Source organism: Kogia breviceps, chromosome 4 (genome assembly GCF_026419965.1).
Source record: "Kogia breviceps isolate mKogBre1 chromosome 4, mKogBre1 haplotype 1, whole genome shotgun sequence".
NCBI lineage: Eukaryota > Metazoa > Chordata > Mammalia > Artiodactyla > Physeteridae > Kogia > Kogia breviceps.
In genome coordinates, this window is record NC_081313.1 from 176,745,034 (window position 1) to 176,762,528 (window position 17,495).

A 17,495-nucleotide genomic window follows, 5' to 3' on the forward strand; every position below is an offset into this window, starting at 1 on the left:
CTTCCCGGCCCGGCCATCGCTGGCACCCACTCCCTTTCGGAACTGCCTTTCTCATCTCGGACAGTGCTTCATTAGCATCCCTGTTATGCTTAATTGCTGCCTCTTCACCATACCTAGGCACCCGGGGCAAGCCCTTTCCATTTCAGCAGGCTCAGGATTGGCCGAGGACATGTAGGATGGGCGGGGTAGGGCTCAGGACAGTCAGGCCCTTGGGAATCCAGTGGCGTGACCCCTGCCCTCGGCGACGGGGTGGGGGAGGGGGCCGGGGGGGGGCCAAGGTCAAGGCCAGAGAGTTCCAAATCAGACTTGCGTGGGACATTTTAAGACTTCCCTCAACTGCCCTGCCCCAAGAATTTGCGCCCAGCTCCTGGACAACTCAGAAGATAGGCCCAGGGGTTTGGTGCCTCTACCTGGCGCCTCCACGGCCTGCACATTTTCTTTAGCTGGTCTGAAGAGTGCTGGGAAAATGTCCCCATCTGGAACCCTGGAGCTCCCGGAGAGCACCTTGCCTCTGCTCTCTGGTTCCAGGAGGAGGCTCGCATTTTGCAGACGTCATGGAGGTGGTGATCCCAGGAGGTCAGGGTTGGGCAGGCTGTGCCCTGCCCACTCCAGCACAGGGACACTGTGATGGGCGTTGAAGGCTTGTGGCGACTCCTCTGGTGACAACTTACAGGTGGAGCAGATCCAAAACTGTGTAGCGGGGAGACTAACAGGGAAGGTAGAGGAAGAGCAGTTCTCCAGGAAAAAAGCTAGGCAGACGATGCCACCTGATTTCTCCTGGCTAGCTGAGGTCTCTCTCTGCCTCTGCTTCCGGGATAGACTCATACCCTTGATTCTGGAATGTGACTGTCGCCACTTGCCTGTACTTGGTCTGGTGGAATCGAAAGCTTAGACTATGACAGGAGTGGACACAAGGGATCAAGATTATAGTTCTCATAGTATCATTTATTAAGCACCCACTGACACACACTCCCTCGCATAGGGAACATTTGAAAGACAAAGTCCCAGCCTGTCTTCAGAAAAATGTACCCTCCACAGCAGGTGTTCTTAACCTGGGATCCCTGATCCTTAGGATGTCCATAAACAGCCCTCTAGGGGATCTGGGGGAATCTGTTGATTGCCTCAAGTTGTTTGCAGAACTTTTCATGTATGTGTACGTGAGCATTTTCCTGAGGAAGGAGGTGCCCAGCTCTCATCAGATTTCTCAAAGCATCTAGGGATCTAAAAAAAAGTTCAGAATCCCTGCTCTAGACACGCAGATATCTACTCTGTAGGTCAGCATTTCCCAACACACAGGTCTGAGTCTGTCTGTGTCAGAATTACCTGGGATGCTTATATTTACCGGCAAGTTCCTGGCCTCCAGGCAAAGCTCCTGAGTCAGTCTTTCAGGGGTGGGGCCTGGGATGTTTTGTTTTGGTGATGTTGTTGATTTTGATGCCTAGTCACATATGAAAACCATTTTTCTGAGTTCAGATGTCCATAGCAAACAACTTATAAATAGGGGATTAACATCCAAGTTGGGGGTGGAGGAGGGGGGAGCTTGTCCGTTGCGTCTGTGTCCCCTCCTTGGGAGAGAACCCCAGATATAAGCTGTTTCAGTCAGGAAGAGAGGGCTGAAATCCCATCGGGATGAGCCCCACCCCCATATGTGGCACTGATTGAGCCAGAATGTTCGGAGTGGGCTGGGGGGAACAGCAGCTCCGGCCCAGGGCTGGGGGCAGGCCAGCTAGCCAAAGACACAGGTGTGGTTTTGCTTTGAGAGTCTTATGACTGAGTTAATCCCTCCAGGATGTTCCACCCCAGATCCACAGCCTCCCAGACAAGACAAGCCCAGGAATTTGCCTGGGCTCCACCAGCCTGACGCGTCTGCTTCTCCTCTCTGGGCCTGGGCTCACTTGGCCCCCCTCCCTTGAAGATGACAGTAGAGATTCCAGGGTGGTAGCATCCGGAAGGCCTCTACCGCAACCTACCCCTCCCTGGCTTCACTCCATCTCCATCCTGTCCCGCACCTCTGCCGGCAGCCCTTCGTAAAGGGTGTCCTCCACCAGGAGCCCCGACTTCTTCAGTCCCCCACAGTTGCCGAGTTCCTCCGGCAGTGCCTCCAGCCGGTTGCCCTTGAGCTCCAGGCGGCTGAGGGCCCTGAGGGCCCCCACCTGGGGCGAGAGCTGGCTCAGGATGTTGTAGCCAAGGAGCAGCGTCCGCAGCTTGCGGCAGAAGAAGAGCTCGTCGGGCAGAAACTCCAGGGCGTTGTAGGAGAGAGCCAGGTGCTGCAGGTTCTGGAGGAGGCCCAGCTCGGCCGGCAGGGAGTGCAGCCCGTTATGGGAGATGTCCAGCAGGCGGAGGCCAGAGCACATGCCGAGCTGGGTGGGCAGTGTCTCCAGTTTGTTGTGGCTGAGATAGAGCTGCTCAAGGCCCCGGAGCTTCCGTACGTGCTCGGGGACGTAGGCGATCTGGTTGTGCCACAGCCGGAGTGTGACGAGCTTGCGGCAGTGCTGGAAGCTGAGGATCTCCTCGATGGACCGCAGGTGGTTGTTCTTGAGGTCCAGTTCCTGCAGTGCGCCCAGGCTGAAGATGGCATGGGGGATGCGCTCCAGCCCGCAGGCCACCAGCTCCAGCTCCCGAAGCACCGCCAGCTTCTTGAGGCTGTTCAGTGCCAGCAGGCGGGCCCCGTCGTTGTGCAGGCTGAGCCGCTGCAGGTGACCGGCCACGTCGGTCACGCTGGCGGGCACCTTGCCGGCGTTGCTCCGCAGAGACAGCACCTTCAGCTGCTTCAGCTCCCGGAGACTCTCGAGGGTCGCCGCCCGGGCCAGCTCCAGGGGGAAGACCCCCTCCAGGTGCAGCTCCTCCAGGCCCCGCAGCCCGAACACCCAGAGGGGCACCTCTCGGAGCTCCTCGCACTTGACCCGGATGACCTTCAGCTGGTCCCGCAGGAAGACCTGCGAGGAGAAGGGCAGCCTGGCTGGCGAGTGGACCAGGCTGAGCTCCTGCAGGTGCACTAGCTGCGAGAGGCCTGGGGGGAAGGTGATGTCACAGATGGCCTCCAGCCGCAGTGCCTCCACCTCGCTGAGCTCGAAGACCGTGTCGGGCAGCCCCGGGAGCATGCAGAGGGCCAGCTCGAGCCGGCCGCAGGCGTTGCGCTGCAGCTTCTGCCGCAGCTTGTCGGTCGTCCACTCGTGGTTGAGGTTGAGCTGCTTCAGGCGGCTCTCGCTGACCTCGGAGAGGAAGACAGCGAAGCGCTTGGAGTAGAGGGAGTCGTACTGGTCGATGAGGTGCAGCATGAAGGCAAAGTCGTTCTTGACGTCGGGGATGTCGCCCATGCCCGTCTCCTCCCGCACGGATCGGAAGGAGTACTCCTTGAGGGGCCGGTGGAAGAGCCAGCAGAGTGTGTAAAAGCAGGTGATCCCGTAGACGCACACGAAGGAGATGTAGCAGAAAGCCAGCTTGGAGAAGAGGTGGGCCTTGGTGTGGTTGCAGCAGAAGCTGGCATAGCCCGTGACCTCTGAGGTCTCCACCGTACAGGCCACCAGGAAGCTGATCTTCCCCACGTAGACGAGGTTGTAGACCAGGATGGCCAAGAACTTGCAGACCTTGAGCACCGTCTGCCGGATGTACATGGTGTACAGGATGTCCCCCTCTTCCACGTGCATGCGGAATTTCTTGACCTTCTCGAACAGGGCTTTGGCCTGCTCACCCTCCTTTTTGTCCAGCAGGGTGACAGCCGGTGGCTCCATCACCACCTTCTCGGGCTCCGCCAGCACCTTCTCCTTCTCAGCCTCACCCGCCTTCCCCAGTCCTGCCGCCGCCGCTGCCGTGGTCACCATTGCCCGACCGGAGGCGGCAGGGTCCTTGTGGTTCTCCCTGGAGACCTCGGACAGGGCCCGCGTGGTCCACGGAGAGTCGAAACACTTGCCCAGGATGGAGATGAAGTGTTCGATCTTGGAGCTGGTGCCGGGGAACTTGAACCAGAAGCTGGTGCAGACCATGAAGATGAGAGTGTGGATGACGACCAGGTAGGGGAAGTACTTGGCATACCAGTGGAGGGCCGTCTCGTAGCAGAGCTGGTTAATGAAGCTGTATTGCTGCAGGTCCAGGTTGTTCCTGAGGCCGCTCAACTCCCGGAGGTCCCCCACGGGCTCGGAGACCCCCTGCAGCAGCAGTTGCTGGCACGGGGCCTCTGATAAGTTCTCCCGGGGTTCATGACTGGGCAGACAGATGATCTTGTCCTGTGTCACCTGGGGATGGGAGAGAGGGGGAAAGATGGTGAAGGATCTGGGGCGGCCTGGGAAGTTGTGGGGTGGGGGAGGAAGCAGCCCGAAGGCAAGAGAGGTTTCCATCAACCCCCAACTGTCCCCAGTTTGTTCCCCAGCTTTGGAAGAGTCAGTAAACCTCCGAGCATCAGACTTTGTCTGAAAAAAAGAGCTGGGTTGATTTGTGTCTTTCAAAAAGATGTCGAAGTCCTAACCCCCAAATACCTGTGGATGTTGCCTTGTTTGGAAATACTCTTTGCAGAGCAGATGTAATCAAGTTAAGATGAGGTCATTGGGGGTGGGCCCTAAGCCAATAGGACTTCGGCCTTATGAAAGGGAGACATCTGGACACAGACACAGACACACAGACATCACACACGGAAGATGCTTTGAAGATACAGGGAGAACGTTATCTATAAGCCAAGGAATGCCTGAGGCCACCAGAGTTTAGAAGGGAGGCGTGGAACACATTCTCCGTCACAGCTTTCGTAAGGAACCAACCCTGTCAACACTTTGATTTCAGACTTCCAGTCTCCAGACGGTAACGGAAGACTTCCGGAACCTCCCAGATCCCGCCCCTAGAGACCCCGCCCCTGCCCGCCCCGCCCCTTACCTGGAGGGTGCAGCCGAAGACCCCGATCATGAGCATAGCCACGGTGAGGTACTCGGCCAGCACGTCCCACCAAGGTTTGAGCACCTTGAAGGAGGGCTGGTGCTCCACGAACTGCTTGAACTCCGCCACCGGAATCATCCCGCCTGTGCGAGAGCAGGAAGTGGAGGATGCAGAGAGAGACCCTCAGGAGAGGGCGCCTGGTGCCAGGTCCCCAGAAGAGCCAGACACACGCATCTGCTCCCAGTCCGCGCTCGGCCCTGCCAAACTCTGGCAGAACCCGCGAGCTGTGCGCTTCCTTCCCCTCCCCCCACAGACCTCGCCTCCTTCCTGGAGCCAGGCAACTACTGTCCTCACCACCTCCGCTCCCAGGGACCCCTGCCCCGGTCGGACTCCGTGTGCCCTCTCAGAGCTCAGGAGGGGCAGCCCCCGGGGCCCCTGCCCCACAGCTTGCCCGTGTGGCCTTCTCCCGGAGCCCAGGCATCTCCTCCCACCCTTGACGCCAATCCGAAACACTTCGCTCTGCTTCTCTGACCCCAGGTACGCGGTATCCAGGCGGCCAGCCCCGGCTCCCTCCACCACTGGACCAGAGGGAGTCCCAGAGACTCGGGGACTTCCGGGGCGTGGGCCCCACACCCCCTTCAGGGGCGCTCCGGGCACCACCTCCAACCTCCAACCGGAAAAGCCGGCTGGAGCCTGGCTCCGGTTACGGGCCCCAGGGGCAGGGAGTGGCAAAGCTGAGGGCTGGTCAGCCCTGCGGGGTGGGAGTGACTCGGACCCCTGGGTTTCTAGTGGGGCAAGTGCCTAGGATCTGCGGCCGAAAACAGAGACCTGGCCTCTGAGAGGCAGGGGCAGGGGGGCGCGAGGACGGACAGAGGATTAGGAAACGGAAAACTCACAGGGAGAGAGCCAGGGTGACACCTACGACTGGGACAGGGCTGGGCTGCCAGGCTCCTGGGCGGCCAGCCCACTCTGTCTGTCCCTGGCTTTCATTTTAGAGCAAGGTATCATTATTCCAGGTACAGACAACCAGGCGCAAGTCACGCGGGGGCGTGGGCCACGGGCTGGGACACCACCCTCCCCGACAGGCAGTCGGGAGCCTTTCCCCCCACCGCCGAGGCTGGAGGGGCAAAGGAAAGGGAGGCAGCAAGCCCCTCACCGCCTCTGAGGGGGCTCCTAGGCAGTCTGCCCCCCTCCCCAGCATCCATGCTCCCAAATATAAAGATCCGGTTTTATATCACGCAGGTTTCCTGCGGCCTGCGGTCGTCATCCTGATAGCCTGTCACTGGGCACAGGCTGGGCAAAGAAGGGAGGCATCTGGGTCACCAGCCGGTGGGAGGGAAACTGGCCTCTGTCCCACACCTCAGTCAATCGCTCTGACACCTCCTTGCCTCCCTTTTTGGTCCCCACAACCTTTGAAGGCCTTAGGGTTACTCCTGAGTGAGGACAAGGTGGAAGTGGGCGGGGATAGGGGATGCAGGCCCCGCCCACCAGGCTGTCGGTGGGACAGTCCGCCACAACCCTTAATCCCATCAGAGGCTCCCACCTCAGTACCAGGGATAACATGTAAGGGACAAGGACACGCCTGCCCACACCCAGTCTCGGGGCGGGGGGTGGGGTGGGGGCGGTGAGGGGTGGGGGGGCCCTGACTCAGGCCCTGACTCACCCAGCAGCCGGCACATGCATGCAAGGGGGTGTGCAGACAGAGCACAGGATCCCTCACCCGATGGCCCATCCCTCGTGCTCACTTTCACACCCTGTCCTGAACAACAAGCCGAGAGTAATGATGCCTCCAGTGCATCACAGGCTAAAACACCAGGGAATCTGCTAGAAACACACTCAGGGCAGCTCAACAGCCCCCAGGAGCCAAATTGCAGCCACCAAAAGGGACACCCTGGGGGCATTCTGGAGTGTGCACCTCAGGGCATGTGTGTACAAAGGGCAAGTACACACTAAGTTGAGGAGAGATCCAGGACCAGGGAGCCGGCCATAAGCCCTCTTCCAGTTCTGGCCACCCACTGTTCTCCCTGCCCCGGGCACCTACCCCTGCGAGGGACGCTGCTTAGCTGCTTCACCTGAGAATGGTAACTGTTAGCAAAAATGCCACACAGACGGGCAGGGACGAACTTCCTGCCCCCGAGTCCTTGCCACCCTTCAGGACCCATCTCACAATGGTGGAAGCTCCCAACTGGCCATCCCGGGCCCACAATCAAAGGAAAGAAGGCAGAGACACACCCAGGGTCCCCCGCAGATGGCCCAGAGGATGCGCCCACAGAGCATAGTGTATACACAACAGCCTCAGAAGCAGACATGGGTTTATCATTATCTGTCTCCATGACTCAATCTTGATCATCCCGAACCTGCCATTAAGTTTCCCCAGACACAAGGCTGGCCCCCCTGTGTCTGAACAGGGCTGGTGGGAGGGCTTGGGGAGAAGGCTCCATGGGGGTGTGGGAGCAGAGAACTTATGACCACCAGGTGCTTTCAGTGTCTCGTTTTATCCCAGCTCTGGGAGCGTGGATGTTGGGACCCTCCTTTTCCAGACTCAGGAGAGTGAAATAACTTGCTCAAGGTGTCACAGCTTGTGACAAGTGGCATTCGAGGCGAGACCCCCAAGTCCCGTCTGTCTGATCACGTTGCTGAGCGAGAACGTCTCGCTGAGATGAAGCATCTTTGCCGAAAGAACCTCAGAAGGGGTTCCTTCAGGCAGAGAAGAAATGGAGGGAGGATGGCTGCTCTGACCCGCAGGCTGAGTTGTCCTCCTCCGCCTAGGGCCAGGAACATGCCCCCTACCCAGCCTTAGCTCCGCCCACCCATGCCTCACGCCTGCCGCGGCTTCTCTCTCAGGCCTTCCCCAAGCCCCCAGCTTGCCTCTGAACACGTGGCGGTGGCGGGTGCTCCTGGTCCAGCGCCCCATCCCACACCGTCCCCACCCACAGCCCATGCTAAGGGGCAAAGAAGAAACAGTGACTGTTGTCAGCCCTGAAGTGGGTCTTGGAGGACACAGGGTCCAACTTCGGACTTTTACACAAGTGAGAAACTGTGGCCTGGGTGGCGGAGGGTGGGCCCTTAGTAGCAGATCCTGTTCTGGGCCCCAGGCCTGGGGACTCCCAACTCAGTACTTTTCCAAGCCGTCCTGCCAGGACTAGGGGGGGTCTGGGGAGTCTTGAGGTTCAAGAGTCCCAGAACGGACAGCCTGGTGAGGGTCCCACGTGGTAGGGTTCTGGGAATTGAGGGGCTCATAGGGTTGAGTCGTCAGCAGCGGAGGAGAGGGGAACACGGTCAAGACCCTCAGCGTGGACCCCAGCCTGTTGATCTTCACTCCGTGCTTGGCTAGGCCTGCCGGGCTCCGTGACAGGCGCCCTTGGGCTGGCCAGGGCGGGGCCTCTCTCTGCACCCCCCCCCAGCCCACCCCCCAGCTCCTTCTGTGCCCCAGACGGCGTTGGGCTCAGGTCACAGGGCCAGCCGCACCTGGGGCGGTCCTCCCGTGGGCCAGATCCTCACGCCGCCACCTGGTCCCCAGGGGCGGAGAGCCACCTACTCACCTCACGGGCCGGACGCTTGTTGCAACTCCTGTGTCCCTGGGAGCGGAGCGGCCGGGACTCCCGCAGAGTTCGCGGGACAGGCTGGGTGAGTCTGGGCGGGTGGGCGGGCGAGCTGGACAAGAGCCGGGAGCAGCTCCGCCCCGCCCGGCCCCGCCCACCAGCGGTCTCGGCCCCGCCTCCCTTAGGGCGCTCACAGGTTGACCCCGACTCCTGGTACCGCGGGATCGCGAGAGGAGGGCGATCCTAATCCCGATGTCTCCGAGGTGGGCGAGGGCCTGGTCGGAGGAGCAGGGACCGTAGAATTCTGGGCTGCGCTTCAGTGGGGCAAACCTGGCACGGGGGAAACTGAGGAGGGCTGGAGGCGCTGGGCTCCCAAAGCCGACCTGAAGGCACCCTTCCGGGAGCCAAGCTGTATAGACCCTATGAGGAACGCGTGGAAGTCCTCCTCCCTTCACTCCCAGGTGCAACTAACTGGCCTTGAGGCTCAACCAAGGAATCAGTGACCAGGGCCCAAGAGAGGGCAGGGAGCTTCCCCCCTTCCTGCTCTGACCACCCGGCCAGGGGAAGCTCTCCACTGGGGGAGGAGAGGGAGTGAGCCGCTCCTGGGTCCTGGTGGGGTGGGGCACGGGGGTCAGAGGGCTCTGGGAGCCGGGGTTGGAGTCCAGTCTGGGAGGCCGGTTTCTCAAAGGGAGACTCTGTCTCCCTGCCCCAATATTTCCTCCCCACTTTGGGAGGCCTGAGCTGGGTCTTAGACGACAGTTGACCTTGATCTGCCTTGTCTGCAAAACTCAAGGGAGAGGGGACCTGGACCAGGTGGCAGGGTGAGACCCCATCTCCCATGGGGAAAAGAAAACAAGAGTAGAGACCCTCCGAAACCTTGAGGGTTGGGATCCCCTAAGCTTAGGTTCCCCTGTGAAACCCTGCAATGGAGACCCTTCAAGAAGTCCCTGTGAGCTTGACCACAGGCTGCCCAAAGGCAAACCTTCATTGTGTGGACAAGATAAGCGAGGTTACCTTCTCTCTCAGAGCTTCTGCTCTATTGGTGTGTGTGTGTGGATTGGGGGTGGAGTGGGGTGGGCGGAGACAGAGGTAAGAAAGCAAATAAATAAGGAACAAGATAATGTCAGTGTGTGAAAAATGCTGTGTATATAACAAAGTAGGGTGAGGTGAAGTGGTAGCAAGGGGCAGGGGCCTTTTGAGGTGAATAGTTTCTACCTTTCTTCTAGCCTCGGGAGAAGCTCCTTGAGATCCATACCCTGGTGGTTTGTTTCCAGCTTTATGTTGGGATAAGTGTTTTCATAAACGACGCTTTGCACACTTGTGCAAGAGTCTCTGTGGTGACTGGAATCGAAGCCCCATGATCCCCAGACACGTGTCTCTTCTGTTCCCTACTGTGTCCCCAGCACTTGGGATGGTGCCTGGAACACAGTGGGCATTCAGTAAATGATGGACGGATGGATGGATGCTTTAGTTCGGGCCCTTCTAGATGCAGATCCCCGAGGCAAGGAATTAGATGCAAATAGTTTCCCTGGAAGGTGAGGCAGTGGGGAAGGGAAGGAAGCCAGTAGTGTTAATGATGGTGAAGGAACAGGCTGCCAATATGGGCAACTGGGGCTCCATTGTGCTGGGCAGCTCTGGGAGATGGTGGAGGACGCACCTCCAAGTTTTCCCACCCAAGAGGTGAGAGAGTTGAAGCATTGATGTACCAGCTCCTGCCTGTCATTGCCGAGGGCTGCTCTGGAGAGGGGGATGGAGGGTGTGTTAAGGCACTGACACTTCTGACTTTCCTGCAGGTGGGGACTGTGGGTGCTCAGGAGATATGGAAGGACCTGTATGGCACTGCCACAGGTACAGATGCTTGAGTGGAATGTCTCAGTCATATGACACGCATACAATGCTTTCCAGTTGTCCTCCAGAAAGCCTGCCCCCTTTACATTCCCACAGGTAGTTTGTGAGTTTTCCCGCATGGACACTACCCAGGTTTTAAACAATTGTGGTAGAACACACACATAACATAGAATTTGTCATCCTAACCATTTTTAAGTTTACAGTTCAGTGCCATTAAGTACATTCAGTGTTGGGCAACCATCGCCACCATCCATCTTCAGAACTGTTTTTGTTTTGCAGAACTGAAACTCTGTCCCCATTGAACTCATATTCCTCATTCCTCTCCCTAGCTCCTGGCACCCACCATTCTACCATCCATCTCTATGAATTTGAATCCTCTGGGGACCCCATATAAGTGGAACCACAGTGGCTGCACCATTTTACATTCCCACCAACAGTACACAACTGCTCCAATTTCTCCACGTTCTCACCAACATTTGATATTTTATACCCAGCTTTTAAGGTTTTGTGAGCCTGAGGTAGTTACATAGTACTGTGCTGTGTAACAAATTGCCCCCCAAACCTAGCACCTTAAGACAACAAGAATTTATTGTCTCACATAGTTTCTGAGGGTCAGGAATCAATCAGAGTGGCTTCAATTGGTGGTTCAAAAGTTTCCCTCCCCCAGTGGTCCCCAACAACCACTGATTTGCTTTCTGTCACTATAGATTAGCTTGTGTTTTCCAGAATATTATATAAATGGAATCATACGGTGGATACTCTGTGTGTGTGTGTGTGTGTGTGTGTGTGTGTGTGTGTGTGTATACACATGTGATGGGGGAAGGGGTGAGACAGAGTGAGCTGGTTCTTTGGGATGGGGTAGTGAGTGGCTAAGAGTCTGAAGAGATGGGGCTTGGGGGCAGAGAGCACAGTGTGTGTGGGGGGAGCCATGTGGCCCTGAGTATAAGCAGAGGTGCAAGAGGGCACCTGCACTGTTGGCCAGCTCTGGGCAGCTGAGGATGGCCATCTTTCTCTTCTCGCTTCAACCCCCTCAATGCCACAGTCCCCTATCAAGGTCCTCCATGAGGCCTCTGCACCAGTTTGGCGGGTCACCAAAATGACACCTCTCACTCCCTCAGGTTGGGCTGGGAAACCTCAGACGGGATCTTCTCGGCTCCTCATGCACCCGTTTTTACACCTCCAGGCCCCCCATAATCTCATCCCCACAAAGCCCGGCTCTGCCAGAAAGCCTTTGCTGACTTAGCTTCGTGTGACCTGGGAGGGTGTGGCGAGTGGGGGGTGCTCTGACCTGCAGAAGGCTGGGTCATCTCTCACCATCCTCGGTCTCTCCCTCTTGTCCTTTCTTCCTCTCTTCCCCCAAATCTGGGGTCTACCCCTACATTCCCAGGGCTGCATTCTCCCACCAGTCCCCCCAGCCCAACCAGGTACGGGGTTTCCTGGGGTCTGTGAAAACCCTTTGGGTATGAGACGGGCGGAAGCCCCAAGAATCCTGGGGGGCCCGCCTCTGCGGTCGCAAAAGCGAGAACAGGGCCTGGGACACCAAGCGGCCGGATTGGTCAGTTGGGCACGAGGCGCGATGGTCCCGCCCCCTGGTTGCCAGGGCCCAGCCTATCCGCGTCCAGGCGGGCCTTGGTCGCCAAGTAGTTGGGGTGGGGGCCGGGGCAGGTGTGTATGGCAGGGGGTGAGGAAAGGAGGTTCGGCTGAGTCCGGGACCCCAAGGGATTCCCCCCGAAGCCCGACCGGTTGGGTGTCTGGGGTCCTCAGGCGCAGCCGCGGAGAAGCAGCCCCTCCCTCCTACGCGCTCCCGGCCGCCCTACTCGGCGCGCTCCCGCCTCTGCCTGCCGGGTCTGCATCCAGCGCGCGCGGCCCCTGCTCCCCCGCCCGCCGCCGAGGGGCCGGCCGGCCTCCCCGCGCCGCCCCCCGCCGCCCCCTCCCCTCGCCTGCCCTCCGCTCGCGGCCGCCGCGGCGCTCCCACCCTGCCCCACCCCAGGCGACCCAGCGTGGAGTGGCGGGAGGCCGGAGCCCAAGGTGAGCTCGGCTCGAGCAGGTGGAAGGGTGGCGCGGACCAGGGCCCAGCTGGGGGAGGGGAAGGGCTCGGGACGCGGCTCTTTGTCTCCCCGAGCCCGTGCGCGGGCAGCCAGGGCCGCTCCTCCTCCCGGCAGGTGCCGACATCCCTCCGGGACGGCGCTGGTGGCTGGCGAGGGGGACCTGGGCGTGTGCTCACGTCCCCTTCATCTGGAACCTGTGGCAGCCCCCTGTCCCGACGCTGGTGGTCAGGGTCCCTGAGGGGGCGAGGGGTACGGGGGTGGATCTCCGGTCCTGAGAGGGAGCAGGGGGGTTGGCTGAGGCTGGCATGGCCTGGAGGAAGGCGGTGAGGGTGGGACTCGGGGACAGCCATGAGCAGCTGCGCTGGTGAGTGGTGGGTGGGTGGGAAGGAAGTGGATCCAGGCAGAGGTTTGGGCGCCCATGGGTGGCGACGCTGGGGAAAGAGCCGAGAGGTGCCAGGACCCAGATCCCTGCAGGCAGCGTAGCTGTCCAGGACCTGGGATGCTGATCGGTCGGTCTCCTCATCAGGTGCGAGATGGACAAAAGGGACAAGTCCAGGGCAGGGGCCGCCGGTCGGACGCCCTCTTCTCGCCCTCCCAACCTTCCGAACCGCAAGGCCCCAGGGTCTCCACGACCCCCTCCCCCCGTAACCAGCGCGGCTCTTCGAGTTCTGGGAGCAGCGGGAGCTTCAGGGCGAGGGCCTCTGGCAGAGCGAGCGGGGGGCAGCCGGGGAGCCGCTCTCCCGGAGGCTACTCCCCGGGGGGGACCACCGCGGAGTGCCGGGACAGGCCCCCGGAGCCCAGGTACTCCAGCCTCTTTCCCTGATTCAGACCCCATCTTCTTGCCCCTCTCTCCTCTGAGGCCCCAGCCTCCCCTTCCTTTCCGGGGCGCCTGCGTTGACTCGGCCTTCTCCCCACAGCCTCCAGGCCCCCAGCAGCTGGGAGAGGGGAGCGGGCCCCTGCGAAGACCCCAGGCCCAGGCTGTATCTCTAGCTCGGGGCATGCCAGCGGGCCCACCAGGTAACAAGCCTCCTCTCCCCTGGTGCCTTGGGCAAGGGTTAGTGTCTCCATCTGGAAGCTTTTAATTAAAGTGTGTGGGAGTACTTGCTCATCACTGGGCGCAAATTGGTGAAAGCTATTATTGGTTGGCAGAGAAGGCATATGCCCTCACAGATGGGGAAATGTAGACTTGGGAGACAAAACAAGGAGCTGGAGCGCTGTCCTGAGCGCAGACCCTTTTGTCCCCAGGCCAGGCCCTCTTGGCCAGAAGGGGCTCCGGCCCCCAGCTGAGGAACCTGTGGCCAGAGGAAAAGCCCCTGAAGGGCCCAGAAGGAGCGTCCTGAGCGCTGGGGCACGGAGAGGTACGTGCGTGATCTGGGGAGGAAGGGGGTTCCTCGGATGTGAGGGGGACCAGCCTAGAAGTATCGGCGACCCTTCGGTCTTCTGCTTTGTCCCCAGACTCTTCTGGGTCCACTCCAGCCGTCTCCTCCTCGGCCATTTCCCGTCGGTCCCGGGCTGCGGGCGCTGAGGTGGGTGTCTCCCGGGCAGCTCCGAGTGCCCGGCCCCGGCCCCCGACCGAGGTTTCCAGGAAATCAGTGAGCAGCGCCCCAGAGCGCAGCGCCGCGGAACCGAGCCCTGCCACCAGGAGGCGACCCAGCGCCGGCGGGGGCCTCCAGAGGCCAACCTTGCGCCCCCTGGGCTCCAGCGCCACTCCTCTGTCCTCCCCAGCCCGCTCCGGGGCTTCCCCGGCCGGAACACCCCGGGCTCTGGGGCATCCCTCGCAGCCCAAGTCCAGAGGACTGCAGGCTCTACGCCCCCCGCAGGCCACACCCCCAAGGAAGGGCGCAGTCCCCTCACAGGGCTTTTCTCCTCTGGCCACCTCCTCCCTACCCTGTCCTATTGCACCGCCTTCCCATATCACAGCCACTCCCTTGCGGGGCTCGCTCCCTCCATCTCCACCGACCACGCCCCCTCCCCAGGCCCATACCCACCCATTGGCCACGCCCCCTCCACTAGCCCCTCCTTCCTCTGCTCCACCCTCTCTGCAGACCCTCCCCTCTCCACCGGCCACACCTCCTTTGCAAGCTCCCCCCGCACATCTGGGTACATCTTTTCCGGAGGTATCTGCCTCTTCCTTGGCCACGGCCACTTTTCTGACTTCAGCCCCTCCATCAGTTTCACCCGTTCTGCGGAGTATGCCCCCCACCGAGGCGTCTTTGGCTTTACCCCCTTTTCCAGCTCTCCCCTCTCCCTTGGCCACACCTCCTTTGTCGGGTCCTCTGCCACCAGCCACTGCCCCTCTACAAGTCCCTCTATGTCAAGCAACATCTCTGAGGAACCCGTCTTCTTCCCTAACCACACCCCCTCTTCAGGCTCCTTCTGCTCTGCCCACGCCCCCTCCGCAGGCCGGTCCTTCTCTGTCTCCACCTCTTCAGGCCACGCCTTATACAATGGCCACGCCTCCCACACAGGACCCTTCTCTGGCCACATCCCCTCCACAGACCTCTGCCCCTTCCTCTCTTCTGACCACACTCTCTCTGCCTCTAGGCTCCCCCTCTCCCCTGTCCACGCCTCTGGCCACTCCCCCCCTACAGGCCACTCCTCCTATACAGACACCATCTCTGGCCTCACAGCCTCTGCAGGCCCCTCTTCCACTGGCCGTGCCCCCACCCCCCACTCCACCTTCTCTGGCCACGCCTCCCTTTCAGGCCGCTCCCTCTCCTCAGAGCTTGCCTCCTCTGCAGGCTCCAACTCCTCTGGCCTCGCTCCCTCTGCAGGCCCCTCTCTCTCCCCCTGCTTCACCCCCTCTGCAAGACCCTCCCTCTCCCCTGGCCACGCCCCCTCCGCGGGCTCCACCTTCTCTGGCCTCACCTCCTCTGCAGGCCCCTCCCTCTCCCCCCGCTTCACCCCCTCTGCAAGTTCCTCCTTCTCCCCCTGCTTCACCCCCTCTGCAAGACCCTCCCCTTCCCCTGGCCACGCCCCCTCCGCGGGCTCCACCTTCCCTGGCCTTGCCCGCTTTGCAGACCCCTCCCTCTCCCCCTGCCTCACCCCCTCTGCAAGCCCCACGCCGCCCCCCAACCCCGGGTCCCGATGCCCCAATCTCGGGCCCACGGCTGACCCTGGCGCTGGCCCCGGGCCCACTGCCGCCGCCCTCGCGCAGCCCATCCAGTACGCTGAGCGGCCCGGACCTGGCGGGCCACAGCAGCAGCGCCACGAGCACGCCCGAAGAGCTGCGCGGCTACGACAGTGGGCCTGAGGGCGGCGCCGCAACCTCCCCGCCCGCCGATGCGGAGCTCGCCGCCTGCCACCCGGCCGCCTGGAGCCGTGGTTCCACTCCGCCGCTGGCCATCCGCGGCACCTCAGGTAAGCAGCCCTCCGGACACTGCGGAGGTGCGAGGTCTGGGGACGGTAGGAGGGCGAGGTCGGAGGCGAGGCTTTGCAAATCGGGGGCAGGACAGTTGGGTCTGAGGGCAGAGTTGAAGGAGGGGGCGGGGTCTTGTGTCGGGGGCGGGGCTTCCCGCTCCCTTTGCCCAGCCTGGCTCCTCTCCCCGCAGGAGCGCCCCTGCCTTGGTCTCCTGCTGCCGGGTCGGGCTCTGCTGACGGCTTGTGCACCATCTACGAGGCTGAAGGGCCCGAGTCGGCGACTCCCGCCACAGGCGCGCTGGATCCGGGGCCCGGGCCTGGCGCGGGCGGTGGGAAGGCGGCGGCTGGGGCTGGGGCTGGGGCTGGAGCGGCCTCGCGGGGCGCGAAGCCGGCGCGTCTGGGCGAGCTGCCGCTGGGGGCGCTGCAGGCGAGCGTCGTGCAGCACCTGCTGAGCCGGACGCTGCTGCTAGCTGCGGCCGAGGGTGCCGCGGGCGGCACCGGTGGCTCAGGGGACGCGGGGGGTGCAGGCAGCGCGGGGGGAGCCCGCACTGCGCTCAGCGACGCCGAACTGGGCCGCTGGGCCGAACTATTGTCTCCCCTGGACGAATCCCGCGCCAGCATCACCTCAGTCACTAGCTTCTCCCCGGATGACGTGACTTCCCCGCAGGGTGACTGGACCGTGGTAGAGGTGGAGACCTTCCACTGAGCCAGACCATAGCCCCACTCACCCGCCCCACCCCAGCCTTAGGATCCGTCCCTCAGGTTGCACATCTTTGTCTTAGATCTCCCCCTCCCCTCCTCCTGGAGTCCGGCTCGCTGTGGATTGGTCTCAGACCCCTTAGAGCCCTAGAATTTTGACCCAGGCTTGCGACCCACCCATACCTTTGGCCAAGGCTCACCCTTGAGCCCCGCCCCTTTGGTTTAGGACTAGCTCCCGCTCCCCTCGAGCCTCGTCCCTCCCTCGGCCTAGGCCCTGTCCGGATTCCAGTGTATCGTCTACCGCGCGCAGCCCGAGTTTCCAATAAAGCCGGGACACTGAAGCCTGTTCACTTTCGCCTTCGCGGTAGCGGGCTGGGGCCCTCCAGCGGCGCAGCTGACCGCAGGGCGGCGAGAGGAGCCGGGCGGGGCTGTGCCGGCAGCTGTGCACAGCAGATTGTAGCTCTGGTTGAAGGCCTTCCCGAACACTCCCCGGCCTTGCGTCTTCTCCATTGAGGATAGGGGCGTGCGAAGAGGGGCTGGGGTGGGACCGGGCGATGCCGAGTCCCCGTGGTCCAGCGCCGCGCACCCACCCGCGTTCGTGAACGTAGGTCTTCTCATGCCCAATTTCTCATGGAAAAATTAGGTGCAGGAGGGGCCCAGGTGGGGCCGCACGACCGAGTGAGCAAGGCGTGGGCGGTGTGGCCAGTTGACCAAGCTCTTCCCACGCTCGGCCAGGGGAGCGCGCACTCCTGGGGAGGAGGGGAAAGACACGTGGGAAAGGCTTGCTTGGATTCAAGGAGAGGGTGGGGCGGCCCCTTCCTGAGGTCCCTCCTCAGTGTGCACCGCCCTACTTTGCACACCCTCGGGTGTAGGAGGGAGACAGGGGTGTCCTGTGACCCATGGCCATCTCAGGTCCCTCCAGGGCCTCTCAAGCGTGCACACTGCCCTCTGCTCACCGAGGAGGCTGCAGTGCAAAAGGCGGGCCTGCAGCTGGGTCCAGGGCCCGTGAAGGGTATTCCCTGCCTCCTGGGTGGACCGCACTTGGAGGGCCTGCAGGGAAGGAGCAGCCTCTCCCAAGGCTCGTGGGAGATCAGGGAGTCCTCACAATGCCCACTCCTTTCCAGGTGCCCTCATCGTG

General features: G+C 61.6%; 2 protein-coding genes across 6 annotated transcripts; one reads left to right on the forward strand and one right to left on the reverse strand.

The window, feature by feature from the left end:
• Positions 1–928: 928 nt before the first annotated feature.
• On the reverse strand, positions 929–9,076 carry LRRC8E (leucine rich repeat containing 8 VRAC subunit E). 2 transcript variants are annotated; one of them, XM_059062620.2, is made up of 3 exons: positions 8,403–9,076; positions 4,861–5,003; positions 1,983–4,232 (listed from the first exon to the last, which is right to left on the reverse strand). In XM_059062620.2, the coding sequence occupies exons 2-3, from the start codon at positions 4,996–4,998 to the stop codon at positions 1,983–1,985; spliced, it is 2,388 nt and encodes a 795-aa protein (XP_058918603.1). In that variant the 5' UTR covers positions 4,999–5,003; positions 8,403–9,076. The 2 variants fall into 2 exon arrangements, with proteins under 2 accessions (XP_066889554.1, XP_058918603.1); XM_067033453.1 differs by lacking the exon at positions 8,403–9,076 and having other exon boundaries at positions 929–4,232; positions 4,861–5,490.
• Positions 9,077–11,898: 2,822 nt separating this feature from the next.
• On the forward strand, positions 11,899–16,698 carry PRR36 (proline rich 36). Of its 4 annotated transcripts, none has more exons than XM_067032909.1 (6): positions 11,899–11,915; positions 12,825–13,099; positions 13,216–13,315; positions 13,544–13,656; positions 13,754–15,658; positions 15,850–16,698. In XM_067032909.1, exons 2-6 carry the CDS (start codon positions 12,832–12,834, stop codon positions 16,362–16,364), a joined length of 2,901 nt encoding a protein of 966 aa, XP_066889010.1. In that variant the 5' UTR covers positions 11,899–11,915; positions 12,825–12,831; the 3' UTR covers positions 16,365–16,698. The 4 variants fall into 4 exon arrangements, with proteins under 4 accessions (XP_066889010.1, XP_058918593.1, XP_066889008.1 ...); XM_059062610.2 differs by lacking the exon at positions 11,899–11,915 and adding an exon at positions 12,198–12,278; XM_067032907.1 differs by lacking the exon at positions 11,899–11,915 and adding an exon at positions 12,429–12,522.
• The last annotated feature ends 797 nt before the right edge of the window (positions 16,699–17,495 follow it).